This window comes from Dioscorea cayenensis, chromosome 7 (genome assembly GCF_009730915.1).
Source record: "Dioscorea cayenensis subsp. rotundata cultivar TDr96_F1 chromosome 7, TDr96_F1_v2_PseudoChromosome.rev07_lg8_w22 25.fasta, whole genome shotgun sequence".
Classification (NCBI taxonomy): domain Eukaryota; kingdom Viridiplantae; phylum Streptophyta; class Magnoliopsida; order Dioscoreales; family Dioscoreaceae; genus Dioscorea; species Dioscorea cayenensis.
In genome coordinates this window covers 30,918,434-30,944,087 of record NC_052477.1, presented here as the reverse complement: position 1 = coordinate 30,944,087, position 25,654 = coordinate 30,918,434, and the positions used below count along the sequence as shown (strand labels likewise).

Sequence of the window (25,654 nt, the reverse complement as noted above, 5' to 3'; positions counted from 1 at the left end):
AGATTACCCAAGGAAAATCAGTATGGCACGCCCTAATTTCAGTCCCAAAAAAGCTTCTTGAGGTGTCTAAGGTTTGGGCCATAAACCGAAGTACACACCCAACTAGAGTTGAATTCTCTTGTCAAATACCTCTCAAAATCTACATGACAATAAATATAAGTACTATAAAAAGGGTTTTTTCTCTATTTGACCCTCTTTTTTATTAACATTGTCAAAATAGCCCTAGGGCCATCACATCAATGCCCAGTCAGCATATGCTGACTTGGTTGTTGATCGGGTATTTTAAAAATAATTTTTTGCATTTTAACCCCTCATCTCTTTTATAAGAATTTACAAAAATATGTTGAAAAAGCCATAACTAAGTTATTTAAATAATTATAAAAGAGATGAGAGGTTAAAATGCAAAAAAAAACTATTTTTAAAATACCCAGTCAGTCTGACTGGACGTTGATGTGATGGCCTAGGGTCATTTTGACAAATAAAATGACCCTAGGGTCATTTTGACAATATTAATAAAAGGAAGGCCAAATAGTATAAAATCCTTGATAAAAATCATTTGTTGAGTTGACAATTGTAGAAGCTGTCGAGGACTGCTTTTAATAGAAGAGAGGCAAATGAAGTTGATAATCTATGAACATCATCAAAATAAAAACACAGGTTTTGCTCATTTAACATACAATGATTTTATTTTTTGATGTGAAATTCATATAAAACTAGTATTTATGAACTTTTATTCTTAATTGGTCCCATCATCAAAATATGATGATTAAAAAGAATAGTATATAAGTGACCCAAAATTGTACCTTTATATTTACCGAGAGTTCCTATGATCTCTACTATATGGGAGACCTAATCAAAACACCATCTCCACAATTATTCTAGAGACCTGTTCTCAGTATGTATGAGAGACATGTTCCCTGTTTATTATTTAAAAGCACTGTGATCTCAAAGTGTATGAGAGACCCACAAATACACTCCCATAATTATTCTAGATACATGTATGTAAGGAGGCGTGTTGTCATCATGAATATCCACTCTAGAACATAACTCCAAAGCCCATTTCCTCTGTATTCCTCGTGTGCTCACCAGCCCACCGATGATCTGGCCACCAACCAGCCATCCATTGACTACCAATCCACCGAGTAGTTCTTTGTCGCCGGCCATCTTGTCTCCGGTGATAGGCAGACCAATTTAATAATTTATTTAATAATTTTTTTATTTTGTTAACCAAACACTTATTCTATATGAATAAAATATGCCACAATTTCTGTAATAATCACTTGCACATCGTACATAATAAAATTATACTATTTTTTTTTTTGTAACCAAACAAGGTCTAAGATTATAAATAAAACAAAAACAACATAATAGTTTAAAAAAAGTAAAAAGAGAATAAAAATGCAAAAGAAAAATTAAGACAAATAATTGACAAAAGAATTAACAACATCCCCTTTTTCTACCGTGAAACCGATGTTTTAGATTCGAAGCAGCTTGGGAAACTACTGAGGGTTTAGTGATCAACTATTTAGTGGACAATGGTCAATTTGCATTCATTAAAGGTTGAAGTATTGCCAATAATATCATCCTGCCGAAAGAGCTGATCTTTAGCATTCAAAAGCACGAGCTTTATGGCCACATTCTTAAGGTGGATTTCTCTAAAGGTTTTGATATGTTTGAATGGGGGTTCCTTTTCGACCTGTTCGTCGCCAGAGGCTTCTGACATAAATGAATCTCCTGGCCTTGTTCTCTTCTCGAAATGTCCAAGGCTAACATCCTCATCAATGGAGTTTAGTCTAGTTATGTCCATTACCGACCTGGTCTCCGTCAAGGAGACATGCTCTCCCCTCTTCTTTTTGTTTTGGTTGTCGATGCCCTTAGTGCGATGTGCTCACATGCCCTTTCTTTGGGCATTTTGACAGGGGTACCCCTTGGTGATCATGGTACCATGTGTCACCTTCAATATGCGGATGATCTTCAACTTCTCTCGACTGGGGGAATTGAAGATCTTTGAATTTTCAAACTTATTTTGCTTCTCTTCAAACAGATTTCGGGCTTGGCCATCAATTTCCAAAATAGCTTCTTATACACGACTGCCCCGGGTTCCTCCCCTGCGGTGAGTGACGCCCTAACTTTGAATTTGCTCTCAGACTCAACTGTCGATCCTTTATATGGGGGTCTCGCTTTTGAGCAGACGTCCTCGCAAACAAGATTGACACAAACTCACTCTTTCCATCAGTAACCGGCTTGCATCCTGGGAGAATCACTATCTCTCATGGGGAGGTCATATTATTCTGATCAACTCGGTACTCTCAATATTACTTGCTTATTGGATGTCTGTTTTTGAATTATCCAAATGGGTTCTTCAGAACATCAATAGACTTCGCCGTGAATTTCTATGAAGTGGGTGGGATATTTCCAGGCACAAATGGCGATTAGTGGTGTGGGCACAAGTTTGCAAGCCGAAGGATCAAGGCGGATAGGGCATCCTAAATCTTGCCGATCTTTAATATGGCCCCCTTGGGTAAATGGTGGTGGAAATTCTCCACCTTTCCTAATACTTGTTGGGCCAACATAATTGTCTTTCAATTATGCTCCAAGATGCGTTTCTATTTCACTATTTCATTCGACTCCAAGGAACAAGTCTTTTATTTGAAAGGGCTCCTTAAGTGCAGAGCTGCGTTTCAGTCTTGTATTGATGTCACTATCAAAGATGGGAAAGAAACATCTCTTTGGCTTGACCATTGGTATGGCGACACCTCGCTACGAAATAGATAGCCTAATCTATTCGCTAGATGGAGAGATCCTCTCATCTCAGTTGCTAATTTCGTTCTTGTAGAGCCAAATCCAAATTTCGTTGAGCTCATGCCACTGAGATCATTGCTAATATAAGGGAATTCTCAAGGAAGAGACTCCGAAATATGGAGATGGAACAACAAAGGCTTCACAGTTAAATCTTTCTACTCATTCCTTAATGATGCCGGTATTAGTGCGTCTTCGGCAAGTCTCTTTGGAGGGGCTCTTGCCCCGCTTAAAGTTAAAGCATCCTTCTGGTTAGCCCTGAACAACAAAATCCTAACTTAGGAGAATCTAGCCATATGAGGTTGTAATAGTATGCCCACTAACATTTGTGTCCTCTACAATGCCAACCTGGAATATGCTGATCATCTCTTGCTTTTCTGGCCTTTCGTAGCTACAATTTGGACCCACTTTGTTGGGTCCTTTCTTGTTAGGGTCTCCTACTCTTTGTCTGAGACGGTCCTCTGGGCTTTACAGGGATCAACTAAATTGAATCAACTGGGTCTCCTTCTCGTCTGGGCCATTTATTGGGTCATTTGGACGGAGCGCAACAATCGCATCTTTTCTTATATTGCTTTGAATGTTTTTGTTGTTATATGCAAGATTGATCTCTTACTTATTGCTTAGATCAATACAGTCCCAGACTTGGCCATACACCTCATCGAGGAGTCTCTTTCTACAATTAGGCGAAGTCTAGCTTTTGCGATTTCTAGGGTCCCGGGCCCCCTTAACTACCAGTGACTACTATTGTGTCTAACGTTTGCCCTTCTTCAACGCCTCCCTAATCCAAGCTCCTCAGTCCTCAGCCTTCTATCCTTGAAGCCTTTTCTCCAGTTTGTTCTGTTTTAGTGTCTTTGTTGTTTAATTTTATTATCTTTGCTTCTCATCTTTATTTTCTTTTTGTTAATTCTAGTTTATGTTTATCTCTTTTGTTAATTCTAGTTTATGTTGTTAAATTTTTTTTAATAAAAAAAAATAGATAAACTACAAATTAGCAGCACAAACACAACACTACTGCGACCACAAAGGATCCAACGGCGGGGGTGAGCTCAAGGTTTATGCTCTTTTTTTTTCCCAATTTTTAATTTTTAGATTTGCGATTATTGCGTTGACTTTTCAGTGAAACCTCGAGCTGTGATTGATGGCGGCCTCGATGGTGCAGCTCCTGAGGCTGTGGTGGCGACGAGGTGGGAGAGATCGCGTGGTAGCGTTTGCTGGTTTCGGGATCCTTGTTCTCACTCTCTTATTCACAGTCAGTTCTCTGTTTCACGACGCCGGGGAAAGGACCGCCTTCGTCGGGCAATCGGATGGTCCTGTGTTGGTTGACCTCACCCTCGTCCATGATGCTGAGAAGAAGGGCGCCGGTAATGTTGTCTTCTAGGGTTTTGCAACTTTGTTCTACTTTTTTTAAGGTTTTGCGTTTAGATCCATTGTGTGTGTGTTCTTTCGTAGTGTGCTTGGATGGAAGTCCGCCAGGGTATTATCTTCATCGAGGTTTTGGTTCCGGGGCTGATAGCTGGGTTGTTCATCTTGAGGTGATGATCTGCAATTGCTTTTCGATTTTGTAAACATTTTGGTTATTTATTTTTTTTTCCGGCAAGCTTTAGGGTGGGGGTTGGTGTGATTCCATAGCTTCTTGTTCTTCACGGTCTCGGACGCCTTTAGGTTCATCACATTACTTTGAAAGCCAGATCCACTTTTATGGCATTCTAAACAATCACCCATCGCTGAATCCTGGTATGTGGATTCTTTTTTTCTTAAGAATTTTGAGTTTAATTGATCTTATTTTGATCGTTTCGTGTTGCTTAGTTCAAAAGTTTGTTGCTTTATTTAGATTTCTATAACTGGAACAGAGTCAAGGTGAGGTATTGTGATGGTGCATCAATGGCAGGGGATGTAGACAATGAATCACAGGTGACTGTCATTGATTCTTTTACTTGAAACTTGTCCATTAAGACCTTTTGTATGTTGTGGTCACTACTGATTCTGTTTCTGGTGCTTCTTGTTGCAAAGAACTCTACGAACCTCTTCTTCAGAGGAAAGCATGTCTGGGAAGCCGTCATGCATGAACTCTTGTCAAAAGGACTGGCGAATGCTAAGCAGGTCATTCAATTGTGGATCTTACACATTTCTCAGTGTGTCTTTTTACATAGTTGTCATAAGAGATATAAGCATCTCGGGCAATCCAGAAATGTAATTGAAGGCATGATACTAGTATGTGATTTCAGTTTGCAGGCCCTTCTCACAGGATGTTCAGCTGGAGGTCTAGCAACTTTCATTCATTGTGATGATTTTCAAGCACTCTTGCCCAAGCAGACCACTGTTAAATGTCTTCCAGATGCTGGCTTTTTCCTTAATGCGTATGTTTCTTTCCTATCTTTGATCTTCCTCACTGAAGGGTGGCTTGTTCTCTCAGTGACCAATATCATCAGTAGATAAGATATTGATGCTATATTGTAGGTCATGATTTTGCAACTTTCATTCTATTGTTGAACATTGTTTGCTCTCAAGGAAGACTATATTGTTAGTGAATTAATTAATTAATCATTCTTTCCTTCCTGTAAACCTTCAAAATAATCTTGAAATTCATGTTTCCAATTTTACATGTTTGTGCTTCATGAACTGTTCACCCTTCTTTGCAGAGAGGATATTTCTGGGAAAAGGACATTGGGATCATTTTACCATAATGTTGTCCACCTTCAGGTTTGACACTGTATGCCATCATTACCCTTTAGATGTTTTTCCTTAAACAAGTTGATGGACTGTAGGAGATTTGTTAAGTTATTTGCATTCCCTTTTGTGTTGGATTACTATCTAGCTTTTGCTACTTTATGTTGGATGTTAAATTTCACTGCTGGATTTCTTTTATTTTAATGACAATCATCATGATCATCAAGAATGCCCATGATATGGGCTACTTGTGGAATGTGGCTAAGACTCTAAGTGTTCATATTCCAGAAAGGAAATCAAAATAAATTGTAGGGCCATTGTTGGCTTTGCATCAACTCTGTGAAAGTTGATTGAGTTCATCACCAAAACATTGTGTTGGAGGCCTTAATATAAAAATGACTAAGGATAGTTAGCTAGATTGGGTTTGTTGCACCAGGTTTGTTTCATTTAAGAGGAAACAAACCCCTAATTGCTCCTCAGTTAAAGAAAGAGTCGAGATGAATGTGCAAGGTGATTTATTTTGGGGGATCTTCATTCATGCGTTGAAGTGTGTACTACAAAAAAAACAAAACAAGAACAGAATTTTGTTATGAGATGGTAATAATTCATTAGATACTTTCTTCCTTTCAGTGAGGAGCTTCCTTAATATATTGCAATACAGTTGTGAACAAGGATTTAGCTTTTAAAATAACTGGTATGGGGATGTATCAGCAACATTATGATGTGTGAAGTTCTTGGTTTTGAGAGGAGAGTAATATTCTCAAAACTTTCTAGAATCTTATGTTTAATGTTGTCTGCATGAATGTCTTTTTTTCTTTTGTGTCTTAGTTTATCTTTATTTTCTAATGTTCCTAATCAATTTTTTGTGCTTTGTTTGTGGTATGGAGTTCGTTTGAAATAAAATTTAAAAAAAAAAAAAAAATCAATGCATACCAGTTTCTGCCTCATCTGTTTTGTCTCTTTATAATTGAGAAGTACATGCTCAATCTGTGAAGGAGAAGTTATGCTTTAAAATTCCTAAATTATCTAATTTCTTCCACTTTGAAGTATTTTTGGTTTTGTTTGCCCTTATAACCATAATTCTAAGCTTTATTCCTTTATAGTTCCTGCAGACTCTCTTCTGACTAGATTATATTCGCAGGATCTTACAAAACATTTGTCAAAAGGTTGCATCTCGAAGACTGAACCATCTCAAGTTTGTTGCCTGACTTAATGTTGATTTTGTAATGTCTGTTATGAAAAGTGTGGAGCAAGCTCTGTGTGTAGCTAATATGTGATTTTTTTTTCTTCTTGAAATTACTTTTGTTAGTGTTTCTTTCCACAAGAGTTCATCAAATATATACGCACCCCACTTTTTATCCTCAACCCTGCATATGATGCTTGGCAGGTAAACAATTGTGCTTATGTGTTCCTTTTCATTTCTCACCAGTTTAATGTCAGAGCAGTCCAACTGACATTTTTCTTTTTCTTTTATTTTTTGTCAAATATTATTAGGTGCAACATGTTCTCGCACCATATAAATCTGACCCTCAAGGAGACTGGCAGAGATGCAGACTAAATATCCACAATTGTGACCAGAAGAATATTGAAGCCCTCCAAGGTTTTCTACTCCCTATGAAAACCAATCTTCATCTAATTTCCATTGACAGAATTCTGATTTTGTATATGTGGTTGTTTGCCCTACATATTTATGACAGGCTTCAGGAACAAGATGCTTAATGCCTTGACTGAATTTCGCAAAAGTAAAAATGGGGGCATGTTCATAAATTCCTGTTTTACTCACTGTCAGACGCATAGTAACATCACATGGCACTCACCAACATCTCCCAAAATCAATAACAGGGTAAGTATTTTTCTCTCTTTGTGCTTCCAAAATCATGACCTCAGATATATATTGAATAGCTGTCGTTTGGTACAGTGAAGTAGTTGTTATTCAGCTTAGTCTGGGATAGGAACACTTTCCCTATTTGTTGATGATTCATGTCATGCTTATTTTTATTTGGGTCCTTTATCCGGACTCATCACAAAGTTTTGAACACATTCCTTAAAATTCTTTGGAAAATATATTTACTAGGATCACACATTCATGAAGCATGTTCACCATTTAACTCTCAAGGTTGTCACCACTCATCAGTCTATATCTTCAAATCAGAAACAAATGGTTTGGACTAACATTTACATGCTTTTGTCAAATACCTCTCAAAATCTACTACGACAGCAAGTATTCTTAAGCTGATAAATCATTTGTTGCGCAGACAATCGCAGAAGCTGTCGGGGACTGGTTTTTTAATAGAAGAGAGGCAAAGGAAATTGATTGCCCTTATCCGTGCAATCCCACCTGCTATCATCTTGATCTGAATGCAATTTGGCCAGGTGCATGAGGCTAATGCTCCATCAGCTTCAACATTCCTTTTTAACTTAGGTTTTGTTGCTTTGTGTGATTGTTGAACATACTAATGAATTTATTCTTTTGATATGATATTCATGTAAAACTACCATTGATAAATTTCTATACCATATTGGTCCCATTATCAAATTATGATGTTTAAAAAGAACAGTATATGAGAGACCCACACAGTACCTTTTATTTACAGAAAGTTCCTGTGATCTCCAAGTGTTATATATATTAAAAAAATATGCATGCCTTCCAAGAAAGGGGTTCTTGCATGATTAGGCATGCAGATTTGCTGAGGCTGCTAAAGAGACCAAAGTGATTAAATTAATATGTTTATTGAAATCATTGCCAGACATAAGTTGGGATGACGAGATACCTTAAAATGGAGGCAAAATCATGAAGGAATGCAAGCCAAAGTTAAGTGGAGATCCACTCCTTCAAGTGATGAAAACCATGTATTACATGATGCTTCATCCATTCCAACACCTTTGTTCCCAAAACCTATTTGATGTTTTCTCAAACTCCCAAATCCACAACATTCTGTTTGCATGTTTGTACTTTTATGTTCATATAATTCACAATCCAAAGCAGTGAGGGATTAGTGACACTAGTGTAGCTTTTTATACATATATAAGTTGCAGAGCATGTGGTTGCATGAATAATTAGAGAATTGGAAGCAAGGAAAAGAAAAGAGAAAAGACATGGAAGTGGGAATGATGATACAGTGCTCTGTCTGTGTGTTTGTGTGTGCATGCATTGAGATTGATGCTTTCTGATATATATATTTCTCTTTCTTGGTTAATCAAAAAGGTGGATCTTGTTTCCTTCTGCATGCCATGCTGCCTGTTTGTTTTCTTTCATTTCTTCATCTTTGGATTCCCTTTCAATTGTAATAACCAATGGTTTCTTATTTGGATTCATACGGAACAATAAGTGAGGGAAAAATAAGAATCCTATTTCTTGGATTCTATTTAAACTATATATATATAATATTATTAAATGATGAATAATATGTTCTCTTGGAACTATTTTCTCTTCTCTAGTGTGTATGTTCACCTTATAAAGTCAAAGTAATTAAACCGGATGATTTTTGACTATATATATATATATATATATTATTAAAGTATTGATATATTTTTTTGAAATATATATATAGATATATTTCTAAATTTGGATTCCTGTAAATGCTCCTGAGTTCAAATTTTAACTAACTCATTTAATAAAATGATATATTTTAAAACAGAAATGATAAGAGAAATCTTGGTAGGTCACTATTGCTTAAATTAAATAAATAACATTAATTATGAAAGCGTTCTAGTGCAACTTGTGAGAAATTATGCATCTAAACCCCTCAAATTAAAAATAAAAAAACAAAAAAATCATGTGTCACATGCGTTTCAGTTAAAAAATTAGTTCAATGAATGAGTCAATGAAATTTGGAGACAAATTTTAAAAATTAAAAGAAATAGATAATTAAAGAAGAAACCTGTTTTTCTTTTACCGAGAATAAACACAAAATAAATAGTAAATTTAGAGTAAAACTATGAGTTCTAATTGGAGTAATACTTAAAATATATATATTCAATTTTTAATTAAACTAAAATAAATCATCAAAAACAATCTCACAGAGTTAAGGTCACACACACCCCCTCACACTTTGAGATTTGAATCCAAAAATCCAAATCAAACCTGATGAACGGTTGAGATTGAACCCAATGATCAATGGCAGGGTGACCTGTTTATTTAGGAACTAGAGCGGGTCTTTCTGAAACCATGCATACGTGGAAAGACAAAAACGAGTATAAAAATCCTAATCTAACCAAAACTCAATCAATTAACATTACCAAACATAGAACTTCATATTGTAATAAATATCTTCCTTTTATATCACTCTTATTCCCACTCGTATAAGGCCTTCAAAGACCTCATTATATTGAGAGTGTGAAGCATGAAAGCCCTAAAGAAAGAAGCCCCCACCTCCTTTTCAAGCATGCCTTCTCTCCATCTTCTTGAGCCTCCCTTAAACTTCAAGAAAGAATCAATGGACAACCATAAACAAGAAGAAGAACAAGATGGTGATCATGAAGTCAATGTCATTCAACCTCAATCCTCATCTTCTTCTTGTTCTCCATGTTCTTCTTATCAAGAACATGCAATCAAAGAAAAAAAGACAAAAGTTGATGATGATGATGATGATGATGATGATGAAGAAGAAGAAGAAGAGAGTAAAGAAAAGTGTGAAGATGGATACCAAACTCCAACATCACCAAGAAGTAGAATACCGGTGATTCTCCGGTGCCCGCCTGCACCGAAGAAGCCTAAGTGGAGGCGGCGCCATCTCCTCCATCCATATAGAAGGAAAACCACCATAACTTCTTATTTTACACTGGTTTTGCAACCAAAGGTTGATCCAAAGAAACTTGGTCATTGATTGATGATTTTATTTATTTTCACTAGATTTATGATTTATCTTCAAGTGAGAGTTTAATTAGTTTAATAGGTGAACAAGTAGATCAAAGGCATGCAAAAGTACTGTTTGGAGTTCTGTTATGTTGTTTTAGATCAGCACAAGCCTCATTTTAATGAAACTCTTGTTTGTATTTTATGTATGTAAGTATTTATGTTTTGTGTTGTGATTGGTTAAATTTTCCTACTTTTATTTGGAATCAGATGCTTGGAGAGTTCCGCAGCTTTCTTCTCAGAATCTTGATTTTGCATGGTTTAATTGATTAGTTTAATATTTTTAATTGTGCTTTAGTTTTTATCAACTTCTTCTTCTTCTTCAATTCTCTTAATTTCATTCATAAAGCTGCTTTTTCTATGTAGAATTTTAGCCTTAAGAATGGTATGAAGAGCTCACGCTATAGAGTACTGATCAACAATTAAGACTTAATGGAATTATGAATATTAGGTGGAAGTTAAAGGTAGTCTTCAAGTATGACAATTAATCCATTGAAAAAGATGAATGATTTTTAATGAGTTTATGAGCAGTTAATGAACATTATAAGTCACATCCAATTTGTTTCTAGCGCTCAAAAGAAAAACATTAATTCATTTTCTATTTTTTTCTGTAAAAAAAAAAATCAATAAACTCAAGCAATGAAGAAATCAAGGTGAATCAGTTCGTTATTTTCTACTGTTCTCCATTAATCACGGATAAATTTGATAATTAGTGTCACTTATCTCATAATTAAGCAAGAATTTATTTATTTTTATTTTTTTATGACAAAGTGATATTAATACCTATATACATCTGTGTATTCATTTTGTGTGAGTTGATGTTAAAATTTATTTTTTTAACAAAGACACAAACACACTCTATGCAGGAGATCGGGCAATAATTTGTTATTAATTGCTATAATTACATTTAGAGAAAAAAAAATATTTTTGCTTTATTCCCCTTCATAAAGTTCAAAATTTCCATTGTTCTCTTTTGTCAAAGGAAGCTTTACACATTGCCCCCTGAAATATTTCAATTTTACATTATAAATACCTGGCCAAATTCCCCTGATATTTACCGTAAAACCAAGATGGCATTCTCGTAATATTTCTCAACTCTGAACCCCTTCTCCAAAAGCCAAGTTCGAATTCAAACACAGCGATGACCGCCCCCGGGCTCCGCCATTCCCAATCCTCAGAGATCGCCGAAACCCTAACCTAGAATCCAACGCCGCCGGCGATGTCCTCTGCCGTTCCTTCACCTGCAATCCACTTCCCCTTCGAGGACGACCGGGATCTGGACGACGCTGAGCTCTGGGCTGTGATCGATTCCGCAGCTGCATCCCTTTCTTCTCGCCCTCGCAAACCCGTTCTCGCCCTCAAGAATAGCTACTCCCCTGCCCCAGCCCCCTCCCCTGCTCTCTCGAAGATCCCTCGAAACCATCGGCCCCAGATCGCACCAGCGGAGGACGGGGAGGTGGTTCAGAGAGAAGAGTGGATGGCGTGCCAAAGGCCGCATAAGATGGCGAGGGTTGGGGATCATGGGATGAGTGTCACCGATCACCGAATGGTGGTTGTGAGGCATCAGCAGAGATCCCCGGTGGTGGCATCGTCGTCGTGCTCCTCGCCGGATATGGGAAGGTTCATGGTGAAGGAGGTGAGCCCGGTGGTGGAGAGTCCGCCTTCAGATTATCGCCGTGGTGAGGAGCAGAATAATCGGGTTCACTGCTTATCAGGGCGGTTTCCCTCGGTTTCTATGTTCAAGGACTACCAGAATTCAGCTATGGCGGTACATTTCTTCTGTTGTTTTATCTTTTAATTGGTACTATTTTAGAGAATAATTTGAATCCAAAATGCACTTTTTCTTGGAGTATTAATAATGATTTGGCATTATGTCATTATCATGCAACAAACTAGAGCATTGATTGTAGAGGCTGTAACTGATTAGCTTTAGCAATGGAGGTTACCATCTATCTTGGCTCTATCTTGGCTATAGTGATTCTTAGCTGCCAAGTTAGAGTCTTGCTTTAAATATGTGAGACAAATTCAAGTTATTAGTCAATTTGCTTTTACATCTTTGAAGAAAATATGCACCTTAGTTGTGTTCTTTTTAGATACATTTCAGTTCTTTCTCAATGTAGGATTATTTTAGCGTGGCCAATTTGTTGGCAAGTAATTATTAATTACCAGTTGATCCTGAAAACTAGATAATGACTTGTATTTATCTTGTTAATGACTGTTAATGGCCAGATTCTAGAGAAATCAGATTACATTATGATATCTGGGAGCCCCTATATCAAAAAGTCAGGTAATATTTTGGAACCGATGGATGTGTATAGATGTACATACTGAACAAGGAATTTGTTAATTTGAGTTCTTTCTGTCTTACCAGGATGGAGGAAGATTTCATGTTTCTTCAACATTTCATTTGAAATCAGAGATAAATCTATTGAATTTGATGAGAATAGAAATGTCCAACGAGCTGAATTTGTTGCCCGTGCTTTAATGCAGTATGTCCTTGTGATTATTCTGCTAGTGGTTTTACAAAACTTCTTTCTCAAGCTACCTTTCTTTGGTGTCCCACATTTATGATGTTATCTTGGTTTGTTTGCTAGAGGTGGAAGGTTCTCAGATGGATGGGGTTCTTGTGAACGGCGTGAGAAAAGGTTTTTGAAACCAAACCATGACATACCTAGCACTGCTGAAACCAGGGCCAAAAATAAAGCTTGCCAAGTAAGTGTCCCATGATTTTTTTTTCCTTGCCCGAATTATGCTTTCATTAAATTATGCCATGGATGGGGCCCATTGTTCTATGACCAGAATTGTTTTTCTTTCACTCTTTAATATTCACTGATATAATTGTTAGGTCTTGTTTCTTAATCTTCTTTCTTCTTTTCGAAGATATGTCCTCACTTAGCATTATGAGCTTGGATATTTAGAGCTCAATTTGGTTCTCCTAGAGCCTTTTGTCTAATTCAGGATTTTTTTTTTAATCATACTCATCTGCTTTGTCGTTTAGCAGCTTAGATATCAGAGACCAATTTTTGGCTGTCTTCCCATAATTACACCTCACTCCTTTAAGCACCATTGTTAACTCAAATAATTCATGGATTTATTTGTGGGATGCTTGACTAATACTTGTCACATTTAAAAGTAATTTCTGCTAGTTATTGGTGTATATCATTTATTTTACCCTCCCAACTGCTTGAATTAGCTATCAATGAATAACTCCTAGCACCCGTTAATACTAAAATTTTGCTGCCAGTTTAACTTCTAAGGGAGCTACATTGACTCAGAATTATGTCCATAGTCCAAGACCATGTCCTTATTGGGGTAGGCTGGTTATCTAATGGATATTAAATCTATGGCTTGATTATCTCATTGACCTCATTCAAGAAACATCGCATATATTTGAATACACCGACTTCTCCTCTTCTTTCATAACTCCAGGGCACAGACCATTCTGTTGTATTGCTGCATCTCAAGTTCATCCTTCAACTTGGCATAGTAATAGGACATTCGAATTCCACAGCCACCTTAGATTAACAATTTTTGCCATACTAACCTTTGTGTTTTTTATGAATAGAAATTTTTAGTCTCAGCTTCTTCTTTCCTTAAAAGTTAAATATTGTTTTTTTTTCTTTTATTGTTATTGTTTGCTTTTTCTGCAAAATGATTGTCATGGATGCGTTGGAGGCCCGATTTGCTTATGGTGCCTTAAGCTTTCCATTATATAGGTGGACAATGAATGTCCATGAATCTAATGTAAGGTTAATATGAACTTACTGTATATTGGAGAATTGTTGCTCTCACTCCTTGGTCTTCCTTTTGACAAATCCCAAGCACTTTTGTGCAAATTATATTCACCTTACAACTTCACATCTTTTAGCTTGATGCTATAATTTTGTTTTATTACAGAATTTCTTGTTTGGCATTAACTATAAATTGTACTCTTATAGTTCATAATACTTTTCTAAAGTTCCATGGAAAAAATAAGTGTCACTAACTGCAGTTGTAGATTATGCTTTTTAAATGTGCTTCAAAGTCTCTGTGTTCATTCTCTTTATGATGGATGCCAATCTCTTTGACCTGTTTAGGACCTGCTTGGGATCGGAGAGTACCGTCCTGGTGCAGTCAACAATTACTGATAGGTACAACACTCATCACCATTTATACCAAAGTACCAATCATCCTCCAATTTGCATTTTCAAATCTCTTGAAAAGAACAAATATATCAAATCTGGAGGTATAAGCCAAAACTCAATTAGAAAAATCTGATGAAATATCACTGTTGTAATTTTAACATTGTTCCGTATGATCTCAAATTGCTAGTACTTGTTCATTTACCATCCCAATCCTAGCCATAGAATACGGAGGAAAATACCAATCTAATGGTGCTGATGAAATGATGAGTATTCATTCATGCATATGGGCTTGCGCAATAGTCTTTTGAAAAAAGGTTGCGGACCACTCAATAGATGTCTCCAATCTGAAAGGCATTCAGGCAAAACAGCATTGATGCTCAAAGTTAAAGCAAAAGCTCTCTCTTCTCACTTCCTTTATTGGATTCTTCAACTTTTAATATGCATCATATAATCAGTATGGACTCTGTGATTTGTTGTGGTCCCATTGCTTTAGCTCTTCTTCTGCTTCAATGCTTCATCACCTTCTCTCATTTAAATATACACAGCATTCATACTAGTCAGTGTTATGGGACTTGCACACAGTGTTCAGAGTTAAGTCTTATATAATATGCTAAAGAATTTATCAAGTGGGTCACTAAAATATCATAGTGGAAATTTGATTACAGCAAATACTTGTCTTTGCTAATTTTTAGTTATTGAAAGATGGAGAAAAAAATGACAAATGTCTCTGAAACTCAAGTAATTTATAAATAATATTATAGCCAACGATAATGTTCTAAAAAGTGGTAGATAAATTATATTTATTGTATAAAAAAAAATCATTGTTTGGGGCCAGGAAAAGTCCGTGGATTGTAATTTAAACATGCTGATTTTTAAATTATAAGAAATTATCTGTTCACATGTAAATTTAAGTGGGTTTCTATTAATTCACCAAAGGAACATAGGCATCCAATGTTTGAGCTCCACGTCAGCATAGGCTGCAAGCTCACATGGGCCTACATGTCTGACAATGGCCCTTGCCTAGTTGTGGGCCGGGCCTTTTTTTAGTCAAAACATATTCAAAGCATAGTTCACTGGTCCTCCATCATCACCTCCTACAGCACAACATGTTTTCATGATCAACATCCCTCAAAAATAAAGACTTATATATATATATATATATATATATAATTTTAAATTTCCATGCAACATGAATGAATAAAATGATTAAATGAATTCTAATCAATATCCCACACAGTTTTCCCCTACTCTTTTCCCCTCAAAAGTAGATATATATTGATTCTATCTAACACTCTTCTTTGTCATCCTCAAAGAAGTGACACCAAGCTACAGAAACAAAGATGGCAATCCGAAATCCAGGTGTGTTCTTCTTGTCCTGTTTTGTCTACAATGTATATAGATGTTATATACTGTTACAATATTCTCACTTTCAGGATGGTGGATGGCCTCTTGGACTTGTTAGGAATCTTGATTTCTCTGGCTCTCTTTCTTTCACTCTTTCTTCATCCTCTATTTCTTCATCAGACTTAGATACAGAGGTCAGCAAAACAAAAAAATTACTTATTCATTGCATATAAATTTCTAGTCTTATTAGTTTTACTGCTTGTTTTTATAATTCATACAGTCTTCAAGATCATTCTTCTATGAAAGGAGAAGCATCACACTTGGAAGCCTCATTGGATTCTCAGACAAACAAGACTCTCTGAAAGAAAAAGAACCAAAAGTCCAAAGCTTGTTTGTCTCTGTGTTCAATGACTCAACTTATAAACTGCCAAAAGGCTAGTGTTACTCCTCCATCCTTGGGTCATTTTCTTGAAGAGGAGAGAAGAAGGAATCAAAGTCTTATTACATATGAACTTCATGGATTACCTGACAATAAAGCATCTCCAGAGTCTAGTAACACTCTCTTCTCAAATGGTTTCATTGTTCCACCAAAAGTTGGTGAACCTGTGACTGTGAAGAAACAGACATGCTGGCTCTGGTGATAATAATATCTTGTCATTGTTTATCTTTTCATTGAATTCAATGTCCAGCAAAGCTATTAATAAAGAATGGGCCAGATCAAAAGAAACTTGTGACTTGTTTTCTCTGTCTGTCTGTCTCTGTTTTTCTTTTTTCAATCTCTGATCTCTGCACAGATGTAAGGAGCTTTTATTTGTGGATGATGACATATGATACAAATCCTTCAACCATTGACTCAAGGACAATGAAGCCAAGATCTACCACCTTTGCTATCCTTTTACAATCAATCAAGCATCTCCATTGGTGATCTTGCTTAAACTTGTGAGGTGCCATGACAAAGCTAAAAAGGTCCCACAATGTTAAAGGGTCAAATAGACTAAGACAAGAGCCATGCAGTACTTTCAAAGGAAATACAAAACAATGGAGGAGCCCCCATGTTCAATTATTTCAAAGCTCACATGATATCCAACAGCAGCCATTGTTTTTTTCTTTTCTTTTTTTTTTCTTTAACTGCATTATAACATCAACTCTATCATTCACACTTACTAGGTTGTTTACAGAGGAGATAAGACAGGTCTTCAAATGGTTGTCTGTTTTTTTCTCTGATGCTCTTGCAATCCCAAACTCAAAACACAACCAACGATGCACAAAATCTCTTGATCAATATTTTAATAATCGAATATCTATTAAGGCTTGTCCATGATTTCACTAGTACTCGCTCTCCGTCCTGAGCCACGGCCACTCATCATTCCGAAAGAACCAAAGGCCGTGAGGCCCTTGAAACTGCTGCTTCCCTCACTGTGGTTGCATGACCGTCTTAACTTTCTTATCTTCGACGGTGCATCCTTTTCGCTATCATCTTCGGCCTTGGTCTTCACTACCACCAATCTAGCAATGTTGCTGCGGCAAAAGGGGCAAACAGGCGTAGACATGCATAATGAGGAAGGATTAGGCTTGTTATGGCAGCAGAGAGCCAGTGTGCAGTGTGCACACATTTGGTGCCCGCAGTCTTGGACCTCGATGGTGCAGACTTGATCGAAGCATATGCAGCAGAGCTCAGACTCACTCATCTGTGATCATGCCATTCCAAAATGAATCAATTCAATTCACAACGTACAAATCCTATCTATCAATAGATGTTCTCGTATATGCTTTCAAAAATACTAAACAGATTGAGCCATGAGTAATAATATATATTTTCCAGGGGCAGAGTGATGAAATCAATAGAAAAGTTCCGATGAGTTCTCTTCGAAGGTTGGTTGTAGTCTTGCAATATCAATTGCTACTATCATTACCCACCACCATCCACTAAAAAAGAAAGATGAATTCCTACCATTCATTGCTATAATATCTTAACAAAAAATGCTCATTATGGTCATATTATATTCTAATCAGGAACTTGGAAGTAAAGGAAAATGGAATACCTCAGAGACATTATCATCCATTCCGTCTTCTGAATTCAAGGGAGACGGCAAGGAATACGCTGTCCCCTTCAAAATATTTTTCTCCCTTTCCTTATTAGCCTCCATTAGAGCCGCCTCGAGCAGAAGCTTCGCTTCCGGTTCGAGCTCACTGATAAACTTCAACGGAGAAGGCCAAACCAGAGGCTCAGCCGATGCCGGGTTAAGCAGAGCCGCACATGCTCCGTGATTTCTTTTCAAAGCAACCATGAATGGTATTCTCCTGCAGAGGCCCACAGAAGAAATAAATTCAATCACAAATCAACAAAAGTGTCAGAATAACAGGTTTGTTTCAAATTAGGCCAACATTGTTCAGAAGAAAAGATTCAAAGTCAAGATAAAACCAGATGAACATGGACAAGTTCACAAACCAAAGATATATAGATCTATACAACAAAAGCTCCTGGCAGTATAAAACTCATACATATCTGAAGAAAGGCAACAGATTAATTTGAAAGATTGAATCTTGTAAATAGTGATCAAGAAAATTAACCCAGATGAATCTCTCTGGAGCCGATCAGCTCCCCATGCTAAAAGCGCTCTGACACAATCCAAAGATCCTCCACGAGCTGCTAAATGTAGTGGAGTGCTCCCCGGACATCTGCAATCAAAATTCAATGAATAAGGCTGATATCTACAACCATGAATTCTAACTGATAAAGCTAGAGGATGAACAGACCCATATCCACCCGTTGAAGCACAAACAAGAGCTCCATTGTCAAGTAGAATGTGAACACACTCCGGCCGTTTATGCCTAGATGCAAGGTGCAACGGTGTTGCCCCATTGCCATCTCTAACATTCACAAAACGGGCAAATCCCCTGTAGATCGATATTGAAACCAAATTAAAATACAGTCAGAAATACCATCAAGAACTGAGATCTCAAGCAGACAAAATCACCAAACACCCACCAGGAATCAGCCACAGGTGTGGAATGGGCAGCATCCAGAATGGCTTGCAAGCAATCGTAATGGCCATAATAAGCAGCAAAATGCAAGCAAGTCCTCCCATGCAGTGAGTCAAACATCAAGATCTAATACAAAACCAAAACTAAATGCAGATCAATCCTCTATTCAATGCTGAAAGTCACAAACAAAAGAAGCACAAAAAGGAAACTCGAGAAAGTTGGTCAAAGACCAAAACTTTTCATACATTTGCTCCAGCTTGGAGTAGCCTCTGCACACATGCCAACTTCCCATGCATTGCAGCCAACATCAATGGGGTCTTCACCAACAAAGAATCATAAAAATCCCACCTTTACGAATCAACAAGAAGGAACAAAAGAAAAGAAAAAAGAAAAATCAGATTTTTATGATGAACACTTACTTGTTTGTGACGATTCAAAAGGTCAGGATTCACAGACCGCTCTAAAATTATAGAAAGAACCTGAAACCCCAAGAACCCATAAATCAAAATTTTAAAAAAAAAAAGCAAAAAAGAAAACAAAATGGAAAACAAGGACAGGATCGAACCTCGAGGCGGCCATTGGCAGCGGCGATATGGAGGGAAGAGAGGCGGTCGTATATGGTAGTCTGATTGAACATAGCCGGATCACGACGAAGACAAAGCTCAACTAGCTCTACGTCGCCAGACTGCACGGCGCTAAAGAACTCATGCTCACGGCTTGATCGAGTGCAACTCAACCTTTGCCCCATCTCTCTTCCCGCTCTCCCACTCTCTCTTTACGACTACTGTGCTTCGTCTCCGGCTCCCCAGCCGCCCCGAGCGTCGCACGGTGGCTATACGGCGCGCCGGTGCGGTGGAGCGGAGGAGAGCCTTCAAAGATATACCAGAGAGAGAGAGAGAGAGCGTGGGCCATTGGTGTGGGGTTTAAGCGTTTCTAATTCGGGTGGGAACGATGTGGTCACCGCCCATTGGTGAGGTTACCGTAGATACGTCGTTTTTCTGGTCACTTTAATTGACTTGTAGACATTTACACACTCCTTGAACAAAGACCAGTCGGTTTTTGAAAACTAGTACGATTTTGTGAATAAATTATTTATTAATTACGTAAAAAAGACTGAAATTTATTGACTGTTCTTAATTCAAAGTAAGAACCTTTCTTTGGTCATGCATTCAAATTCTGATATAATTACAGTCACCTGAATTTAGTGGTAAATCATAATTAAATTGGTAAAAAAAAATCACTTTTTTGACAAAATTGACAAATAACAAAGTAAATTACAAACTAGTATGAAAATACATCAGTTTACGATCACTTGACTGATTTTTTTCTAGGGATAAACTCCTTTGTCAAGTAGAACAAAAGATATTTCTTACACATAACCTCCATACAGGGACTCAAAAAACAGTTGTAATATGAGATAATTGAACTCAAAATCTATCTATCACAAGCATTGATAGTCATCAGTTTATGTAATTGAATTTTAAATAATAATTTTTTATTTTTTTAAATAAATAAACCACTATTATTAATAAAAAAATATAAAAAAATATTGTAACAAACACAAAAGACGTAAATTGATCCATTAACATTGGATGAAAATAAATACATGAAAAATAAATAAAAAAAATACTAATACAATAAAACACAACTCGCTGAAAAGATAGAATCCTAAAATAAAAAAAATTACAAAATAATAAAACTAATTTGTGTTGGTAGTGAAAATCTCCTCGTCGGCATCACTCACTCTGACTCTCTCAATTTGAGAACCTATGAATTTCAGACTAAGACCTAAATAGTTAGCAATGAAATCCTCCAATTTTGTGATAATTTTTTATATATTATTTTGTAAATTTTGGGACTTTGGATTGGATCTGATTCTCCTTACATGCTGACCTAACATGGACCCCATGAGCTTACCTTATACTTAAGTATTCTCACCGGATGGTGACCATATCGGCACATTACCGGGATTCGGGAACTCCGTACGGTGAACGTGGCAGCCGTTAGATATTTTTTTTCCTTAACGGGTTGGTTTAACAGTAACAACTCTCAAACCTCGAGAATCCGAATCCGATATCAACTTCTTGGAATTCACATCTAATATTTTTAATTAATTAATTAATTAATTAAAATGTTACCCTTATAAAATGAAATTTATAACGTTTTATGACGAATGCTCGGAATGGAAGAAAAATATAAATATTATATGCATGTTTTGTACCTTGTTTAAGGACGAGACTTTTGCTGTAAATTATTATTTTTTTAATTGAAGAATAAGATGTTGGTTTTTGTGAACTGTCCTTTTGGTTCTGTTTATGTTCCCTACAAGTGATGCATTGGAATTAATTAATTTTGTTGAAATAAGTTTACATTAAGATGATTAAAAAAATATTAGAGATGCGTGACCCAACTAAAGTTGTTGATTGGGCTCCATACTAACATGGGAATTAAATGATGCTTATAAATATTAAATATATATATATGAATCATATTATAGTATTTTTTATTTTTATCATCTAAATTTTTAATTGTTTTAGTTGGTGTCATTTGTTAGTATGATTAAATAATTTAAAATATATTGAAAAAAATAAATACAAATAAGAATTATACATTGGAGTTAAATACCGAATAAATTAATTAAAAAGCTTTCAAAACCATCACAAATAAAGGGATTACACAAATCTATATTAACAAAAAAATATATATATATATATATATAAAAAAACATGACACTAATTTAAAAAAATAAAAAATAAATAAATTATTTAAACATGATTCTTTGTTTCAGTGTTTGCATGTATTTTTTTTTCTAGCCTTTTCTGTTGGTTGTCCTGTTTTTCTTTATAATAAATCAATAGTTTATCTATTTTATTAAAAAAAAAAATAGATTAAAGAGATTTTGATAAATTCACTAATAAAAAAATAGTTTCTATAGACACGGAAATATGTGTATAAAAAAAATAAAAAATGTCTATGCTAGCAGTTGCAAAATCTCTTGGCTTAAGTTTTTTTTAATCTTACATTTGAAAGGTCTATTATATGTGTTTAGAAATAACAGCATACCTTACTAAAACTAAAACATGGGTTTACGTTATAATTTTTTGTATAAAAACAAATGATATTTTTAATGTCAATTCATTAGATGCTTTAGACACAATAATAAAAAAATCAATATTTTAATCATAATAATATAGTTTGATAACTTGTTGCTTTCATAAAGAAAAGATCAACAACCAATTAGGTAAGTGCTTAATAAATTCCACTTATTACTTCTCATGGCATTGGGGGATATCTTTGAACAAAGGGAATAAAATAAAATAAAGTGATTAATTGAAGCCACTATTGCTAAATTTATTCACTAAACAAAGGAGAAAAATATCATCAAATAGCAACATCGCATCATTGATTACTATTTTTAATCATTCAATGGCATTTCATTACTTTGAATTAGAGCCACATAAGCTGCCATTCTAGTTTAGAAAAAGAATAAAACTTATCCCCTCCCAAGACTCAATCACCGAGATATTTTTGCTTCTTATTATTTTATAACCAAGGTCCACTCAATAAATTAAAATTTTCATCAGTTATAAAAAAAATTCTTATTTTATGGGGATTTTTTTTTGGCCTTGAGAGCATGATGCAAGGTTGATGAAGCTTGCACGCTTGGTTTTTGTGGCTAATCACATTATATTTTTTATGGATAATATACAATAGACTTTTTAACTAGATGCAACAAATGCAATGCCATGATCCACTTATGAATTAGTTTAATAAATATTTGTGTATTTATTTTGCGTGGGTTTTTGAAGCTTAATATCGGGTTCTTTTCAAAATGAAAATTTTATGCAAGAGACTTCGCACTAATAGAGCAAAAGGCCACTGGTTATTATTTTTATTAGTATTAATTTTTTTTATATTTGTGATATGTAAAGGGTTATGTTATATTTTTCATTTTTTAATTATTAATTTTAATTTTAAAAGGAAAATAGAGGATATGGCTTTAATATTAAGCTCCATCCAGCCCAATATACCTTCTTAATGGGCCTTTTCAAGATTGAAGCCTGTGAATAAACATATCTGGACCGCACGATTCTGTTGACTGGATGGTCAGGATCGTCGATCGGGAGAAGAGACTTTCGTAAATAGGAAGATCCTAGAGGGTATTATTGTCATTTTAGGCAGCTCAGCCAAGAATCCCCAAACTCGAAGCCCAATTGGATTCCTGGGATTTTTAGGGTTCTTGCTCAGCCGCTAGGGTTTTGGCAGAGGTACGATGAGCTCTTCTTATTGGTTTCTCTTCCTTTAATTCTACGAAAAATCTCATTTTTCTCACTTCTTGGATGTTGTTTTCATGTTTGTCCGCATACGAATCCTTGATCAATCGTGCAAGAAACCCTAAAATGACTTTTGTTGTCTTGTTTTTGTGTTGAGTGATTTGAATTCGCTCAATTTCTCCATTATTGATGTAGTTCTTTCCGTCTTTTTCATGGTTTGCTTATGTTTGTAGCATTATCTTGTAGAGCAAGTGTGGGTGGGAGAGATGGCGCCGCCTCAGCCGAACAGTGGCCTTTTTGTGGGGATGAACAAAGGCCACATCGTCACCAAGCGCGAGTTGGCCCCTCGCCCTTCCAGCAGGAAAGGGGTATGGATTCTGAACCTTCTTTTTTATTATTTATATATTTGGTAATTGGTAGCTATTATTTCTTTGGAAAGCCAATGTTTTGAGAATGATGTTGATTTTGATTAGGTTTGTGATTTTATGTTTTCATTTCTTAGACTTGCAAATGCTTGATATATGGAGCTCAATTTACTGAGATTATTATTATGGTATCCTGGGCCTGTATGCTCGTGTGGTGTTGCCATCATCTCAGATCAAAATTTGTGTCAAATGATAGTTTTGAGTTTGTGTATGTGTGTATGTGTGTTTGTTTGTTGCCATCATGTCAGATCAGTATTTGGTTTTGTGTTAAATGATAGTTTCAAGTTTAAGAAAATGAGGACCAATGGAAAACAATTAGAAATGCATAGTCAACAGCCAACTGGCAAATTTTGTGCAATTCCCTTCGTTTTGGTAATAGGTAGTCAGTCTTCATCAATTAGAGGGACTTTTGGCGTCACGGTGTCATATTGTGGTTGACTGATGGGAATATGACTTGAGAAAGCGATGAATATTTGGTTTGCCCAGAGTTGATGTCTACTATGGAGTGAGTAACCTTGCACCATCTTCTTTTATACATAAATGTAATGAAAATTTCTATTTCCTTGGTAGACAAACCCTTCACAAAACTTAACTACGATACATAGAAACAAGAAAGCCACCTAAAGAAGTGAGAGAAAAGAATACTGAGGAAATGGTTGGTAGAATGAGCCAGCGGAAAAAAAAAATGCGTGATATCTATTGATCATCTCTTGTGAGGAATCATGATGAAAATAACCACACATCAGTTCCTTGCCAAGCTATTTAACTGGCATTGCATAACCCGTGAAAGAAAATATCCAATTGCATCTATTCTGTGTTTTGCCTCATGGTCTGGTGGTTCCATGCAGTGATGAAAGGTCTGAAAGTTTTGTATAACCTTTTTGTTCCTTTTCTGTTAACATATTAAATGTGAATAGCATAAAGGTGTTCTGTTCCTGATACAATGGTCGAGAAGAGAGTTCTAGTTGATGAGGGTTGTGCTTGAACATATCTTGAAATTTTTTAGATTGTGGCATTATATTTATGCTAATACAATTGATAAGTCAACTAGGATAGTGGTCAATGAAGGTAGATGATCTATGAAGCTTCTCAAAGTTTGTACTTTAAATGCTGATTTTTATTATGAAAGTATCTGTAACTTTGCCAAATCCTCAATCTGTGAAATACATGCTAGCCTTTGGGCATGCTATCGGTTGTCTTAGAGATAGCATCCATTTCTTTTGTTTGCTAACAAAAAAGTTGAACTACTAGATGATTTGACACCCCTTGTTTCGCGTACAAACAAAAAAAGTTGATCAACTAGATGATTTGCTTATATTGGTTCATTAATAGAATTATGAATTTGTTGGCCATTTGCAAATTTGTATTAGAACCCGTTGTCTCACATATCAGAAAACCAGCAAAAGAGTGCATTTTGTGAAGAATTTGATCAGAGAAGTAGCTGGATTTGCTCCTTATGAGAAACGAATTACCGAGCTTCTAAAGGTTGGAAAAGACAAGCGTGCTCTGAAAGTGGCAAAGCGCAAGTTGGGCACCCACAAGAGGGCCAAGAAGAAGCGCGAGGAGATGGCGAATGTCCTTAGGAAGATGAGGTGAGAAAGCATGCTTTGAGTTTGTTTTTTCTCTTTCATTTTTCGCCTCGATTAACTTGCTTAATCTTGTATCCTATAGCTACTTTTATTATTTGCTTATCCAACTTATTTTATGTTGTTTCAAATTGCAGGTCTGCTGGAGTATCAGAGAAGAAGAAATGATCAATGAATTTCATGGACCTCCATGTGTTTTGGATGTCCTAGATTTTGGATGAACTTTGTCTTTTTTTTTTTTTCCACTGCTAATAACATTTCCATATTGTACTCTTTGGTAGAAAACATTTAAGTTTTGAATCAGGATCAACTCTTGAATCATCATACTTTGGTCTAAAACCCAGTTTTCGATATCATTCTATGAATGTTCTACATGTTATCATACCATTTTCACGTCACTTACATGAGAAGGCTCTTTTATGGTCTTAAAAAGAAATGCAAGCTCATATCTATGCTGCCTTCAAAGCTACTACTCCTAAATTGGTTTCTTGATCTTGCGGTTTCCTAAGTCTCTTTTAACTATATCCTCAACGTCCACAATTTGTTTGCAAGTCATCTGAACAACCAACATAAAGCTATTGGTAGGTGTATATCT

At 36.0% G+C, this 25,654-nt stretch overlaps 4 protein-coding genes across 7 annotated transcripts; 3 read left to right on the top strand and 1 right to left on the bottom strand.

Annotated features, from left to right (window-relative positions):
* The first annotated feature begins 3,521 nt into the window (after nt 1-3,521).
* LOC120265584 (pectin acetylesterase 5-like) lies at nt 3,522-8,031 on the top strand. 2 transcript variants are annotated; one of them, XM_039273524.1, is made up of 14 exons: nt 3,522-3,629; nt 3,776-3,839; nt 3,917-4,160; nt 4,249-4,331; nt 4,404-4,533; nt 4,631-4,710; nt 4,810-4,899; nt 5,032-5,156; nt 5,439-5,499; nt 6,608-6,661; nt 6,776-6,853; nt 6,961-7,066; nt 7,164-7,309; nt 7,722-8,031. In XM_039273524.1, exons 3-14 carry the CDS (start codon nt 3,938-3,940, stop codon nt 7,845-7,847), a joined length of 1,302 nt encoding a protein of 433 aa, XP_039129458.1. In that variant the 5' UTR covers nt 3,522-3,629; nt 3,776-3,839; nt 3,917-3,937; the 3' UTR covers nt 7,848-8,031. The 2 variants fall into 2 exon arrangements, with proteins under 2 accessions (XP_039129458.1, XP_039129459.1); XM_039273525.1 differs by lacking the exons at nt 3,522-3,629; nt 3,776-3,839 and having other exon boundaries at nt 3,874-4,160.
* A 3,160-nt stretch (nt 8,032-11,191) lies between these two features.
* On the top strand, nt 11,192-16,574 carry LOC120264787. The gene is made up of 8 exons (XM_039272622.1): nt 11,192-12,089; nt 12,551-12,608; nt 12,693-12,810; nt 12,916-13,033; nt 14,398-14,451; nt 15,759-15,804; nt 15,879-15,983; nt 16,070-16,574. Exons 1-5 carry the CDS (start codon nt 11,541-11,543, stop codon nt 14,446-14,448), a joined length of 894 nt encoding a protein of 297 aa, XP_039128556.1. The 5' UTR covers nt 11,192-11,540; the 3' UTR covers nt 14,449-14,451; nt 15,759-15,804; nt 15,879-15,983; nt 16,070-16,574.
* Nucleotides 16,575-16,754: 180 nt separating this feature from the next.
* LOC120264786 (E3 ubiquitin-protein ligase XB3-like) lies at nt 16,755-19,674 on the bottom strand. Its single transcript, XM_039272621.1, has 8 exons — nt 19,340-19,674; nt 19,194-19,253; nt 19,020-19,091; nt 18,779-18,900; nt 18,547-18,687; nt 18,361-18,468; nt 17,832-18,090; nt 16,755-17,477 (listed from the first exon to the last, which is right to left on the bottom strand). The coding sequence occupies exons 1-8, from the start codon at nt 19,520-19,522 to the stop codon at nt 17,094-17,096; spliced, it is 1,329 nt and encodes a 442-aa protein (XP_039128555.1). The 5' UTR covers nt 19,523-19,674; the 3' UTR covers nt 16,755-17,093.
* A 3,264-nt stretch (nt 19,675-22,938) lies between these two features.
* Nucleotides 22,939-25,398, top strand: LOC120264233 (60S ribosomal protein L36-2-like). 3 transcript variants are annotated; one of them, XM_039272031.1, is made up of 4 exons: nt 22,939-23,042; nt 23,295-23,416; nt 24,866-25,065; nt 25,197-25,398. In XM_039272031.1, exons 2-4 carry the CDS (start codon nt 23,315-23,317, stop codon nt 25,225-25,227), a joined length of 333 nt encoding a protein of 110 aa, XP_039127965.1. In that variant the 5' UTR covers nt 22,939-23,042; nt 23,295-23,314; the 3' UTR covers nt 25,228-25,398. The 3 variants fall into 3 exon arrangements, with proteins under 3 accessions (XP_039127965.1, XP_039127966.1, XP_039127967.1); XM_039272032.1 differs by having other exon boundaries at nt 22,952-23,042; nt 23,282-23,416; XM_039272033.1 differs by lacking the exon at nt 22,939-23,042 and adding an exon at nt 23,050-23,199.
* Nucleotides 25,399-25,654: the final 256 nt, after the last annotated feature.

Bases quoted from the DNA above. Each gene is read 5' to 3' on its own strand.
- LOC120265584 (XM_039273524.1), top strand. From the start codon at position 3,938: ATGGCGGCCTCGATGGTGCAGCTCCTGAGGCTGTGGTGGCGACGAGGT. The intron at 4,332-4,403 runs GTGATGATCTGC...GGCAAGCTTTAG, and splicing joins GCTGGGTTGTTCATCTTGAG to GGTGGGGGTTGGTGTGATTC. The intron at 4,711-4,809 runs GTGACTGTCATT...CTTGTTGCAAAG, and splicing joins ATGTAGACAATGAATCACAG to AACTCTACGAACCTCTTCTT.
- LOC120264787 (XM_039272622.1), top strand. From the start codon at position 11,541: ATGTCCTCTGCCGTTCCTTCACCTGCAATCCACTTCCCCTTCGAGGAC. The intron at 12,090-12,550 runs GTACATTTCTTC...GTTAATGGCCAG, and splicing joins ACCAGAATTCAGCTATGGCG to ATTCTAGAGAAATCAGATTA. The intron at 13,034-14,397 runs GTAAGTGTCCCA...TGACCTGTTTAG, and splicing joins CCAAAAATAAAGCTTGCCAA to GACCTGCTTGGGATCGGAGA.
- LOC120264786 (XM_039272621.1), bottom strand. From the start codon at position 19,522: ATGGGGCAAAGGTTGAGTTGCACTCGATCAAGCCGTGAGCATGAGTTC. The intron at 19,092-19,193 runs GTAAGTGTTCAT...TTGTTGGTGAAG, and splicing joins TTTTGAATCGTCACAAACAA to ACCCCATTGATGTTGGCTGC. The intron at 18,901-19,019 runs GTATGAAAAGTT...GTTTTGTATTAG, and splicing joins TACTCCAAGCTGGAGCAAAT to ATCTTGATGTTTGACTCACT.
- LOC120264233 (XM_039272031.1), top strand. From the start codon at position 23,315: ATGGCGCCGCCTCAGCCGAACAGTGGCCTTTTTGTGGGGATGAACAAA. The intron at 23,417-24,865 runs GTATGGATTCTG...CTCACATATCAG, and splicing joins GCCCTTCCAGCAGGAAAGGG to AAAACCAGCAAAAGAGTGCA. The intron at 25,066-25,196 runs GTGAGAAAGCAT...TTCAAATTGCAG, and splicing joins AATGTCCTTAGGAAGATGAG to GTCTGCTGGAGTATCAGAGA.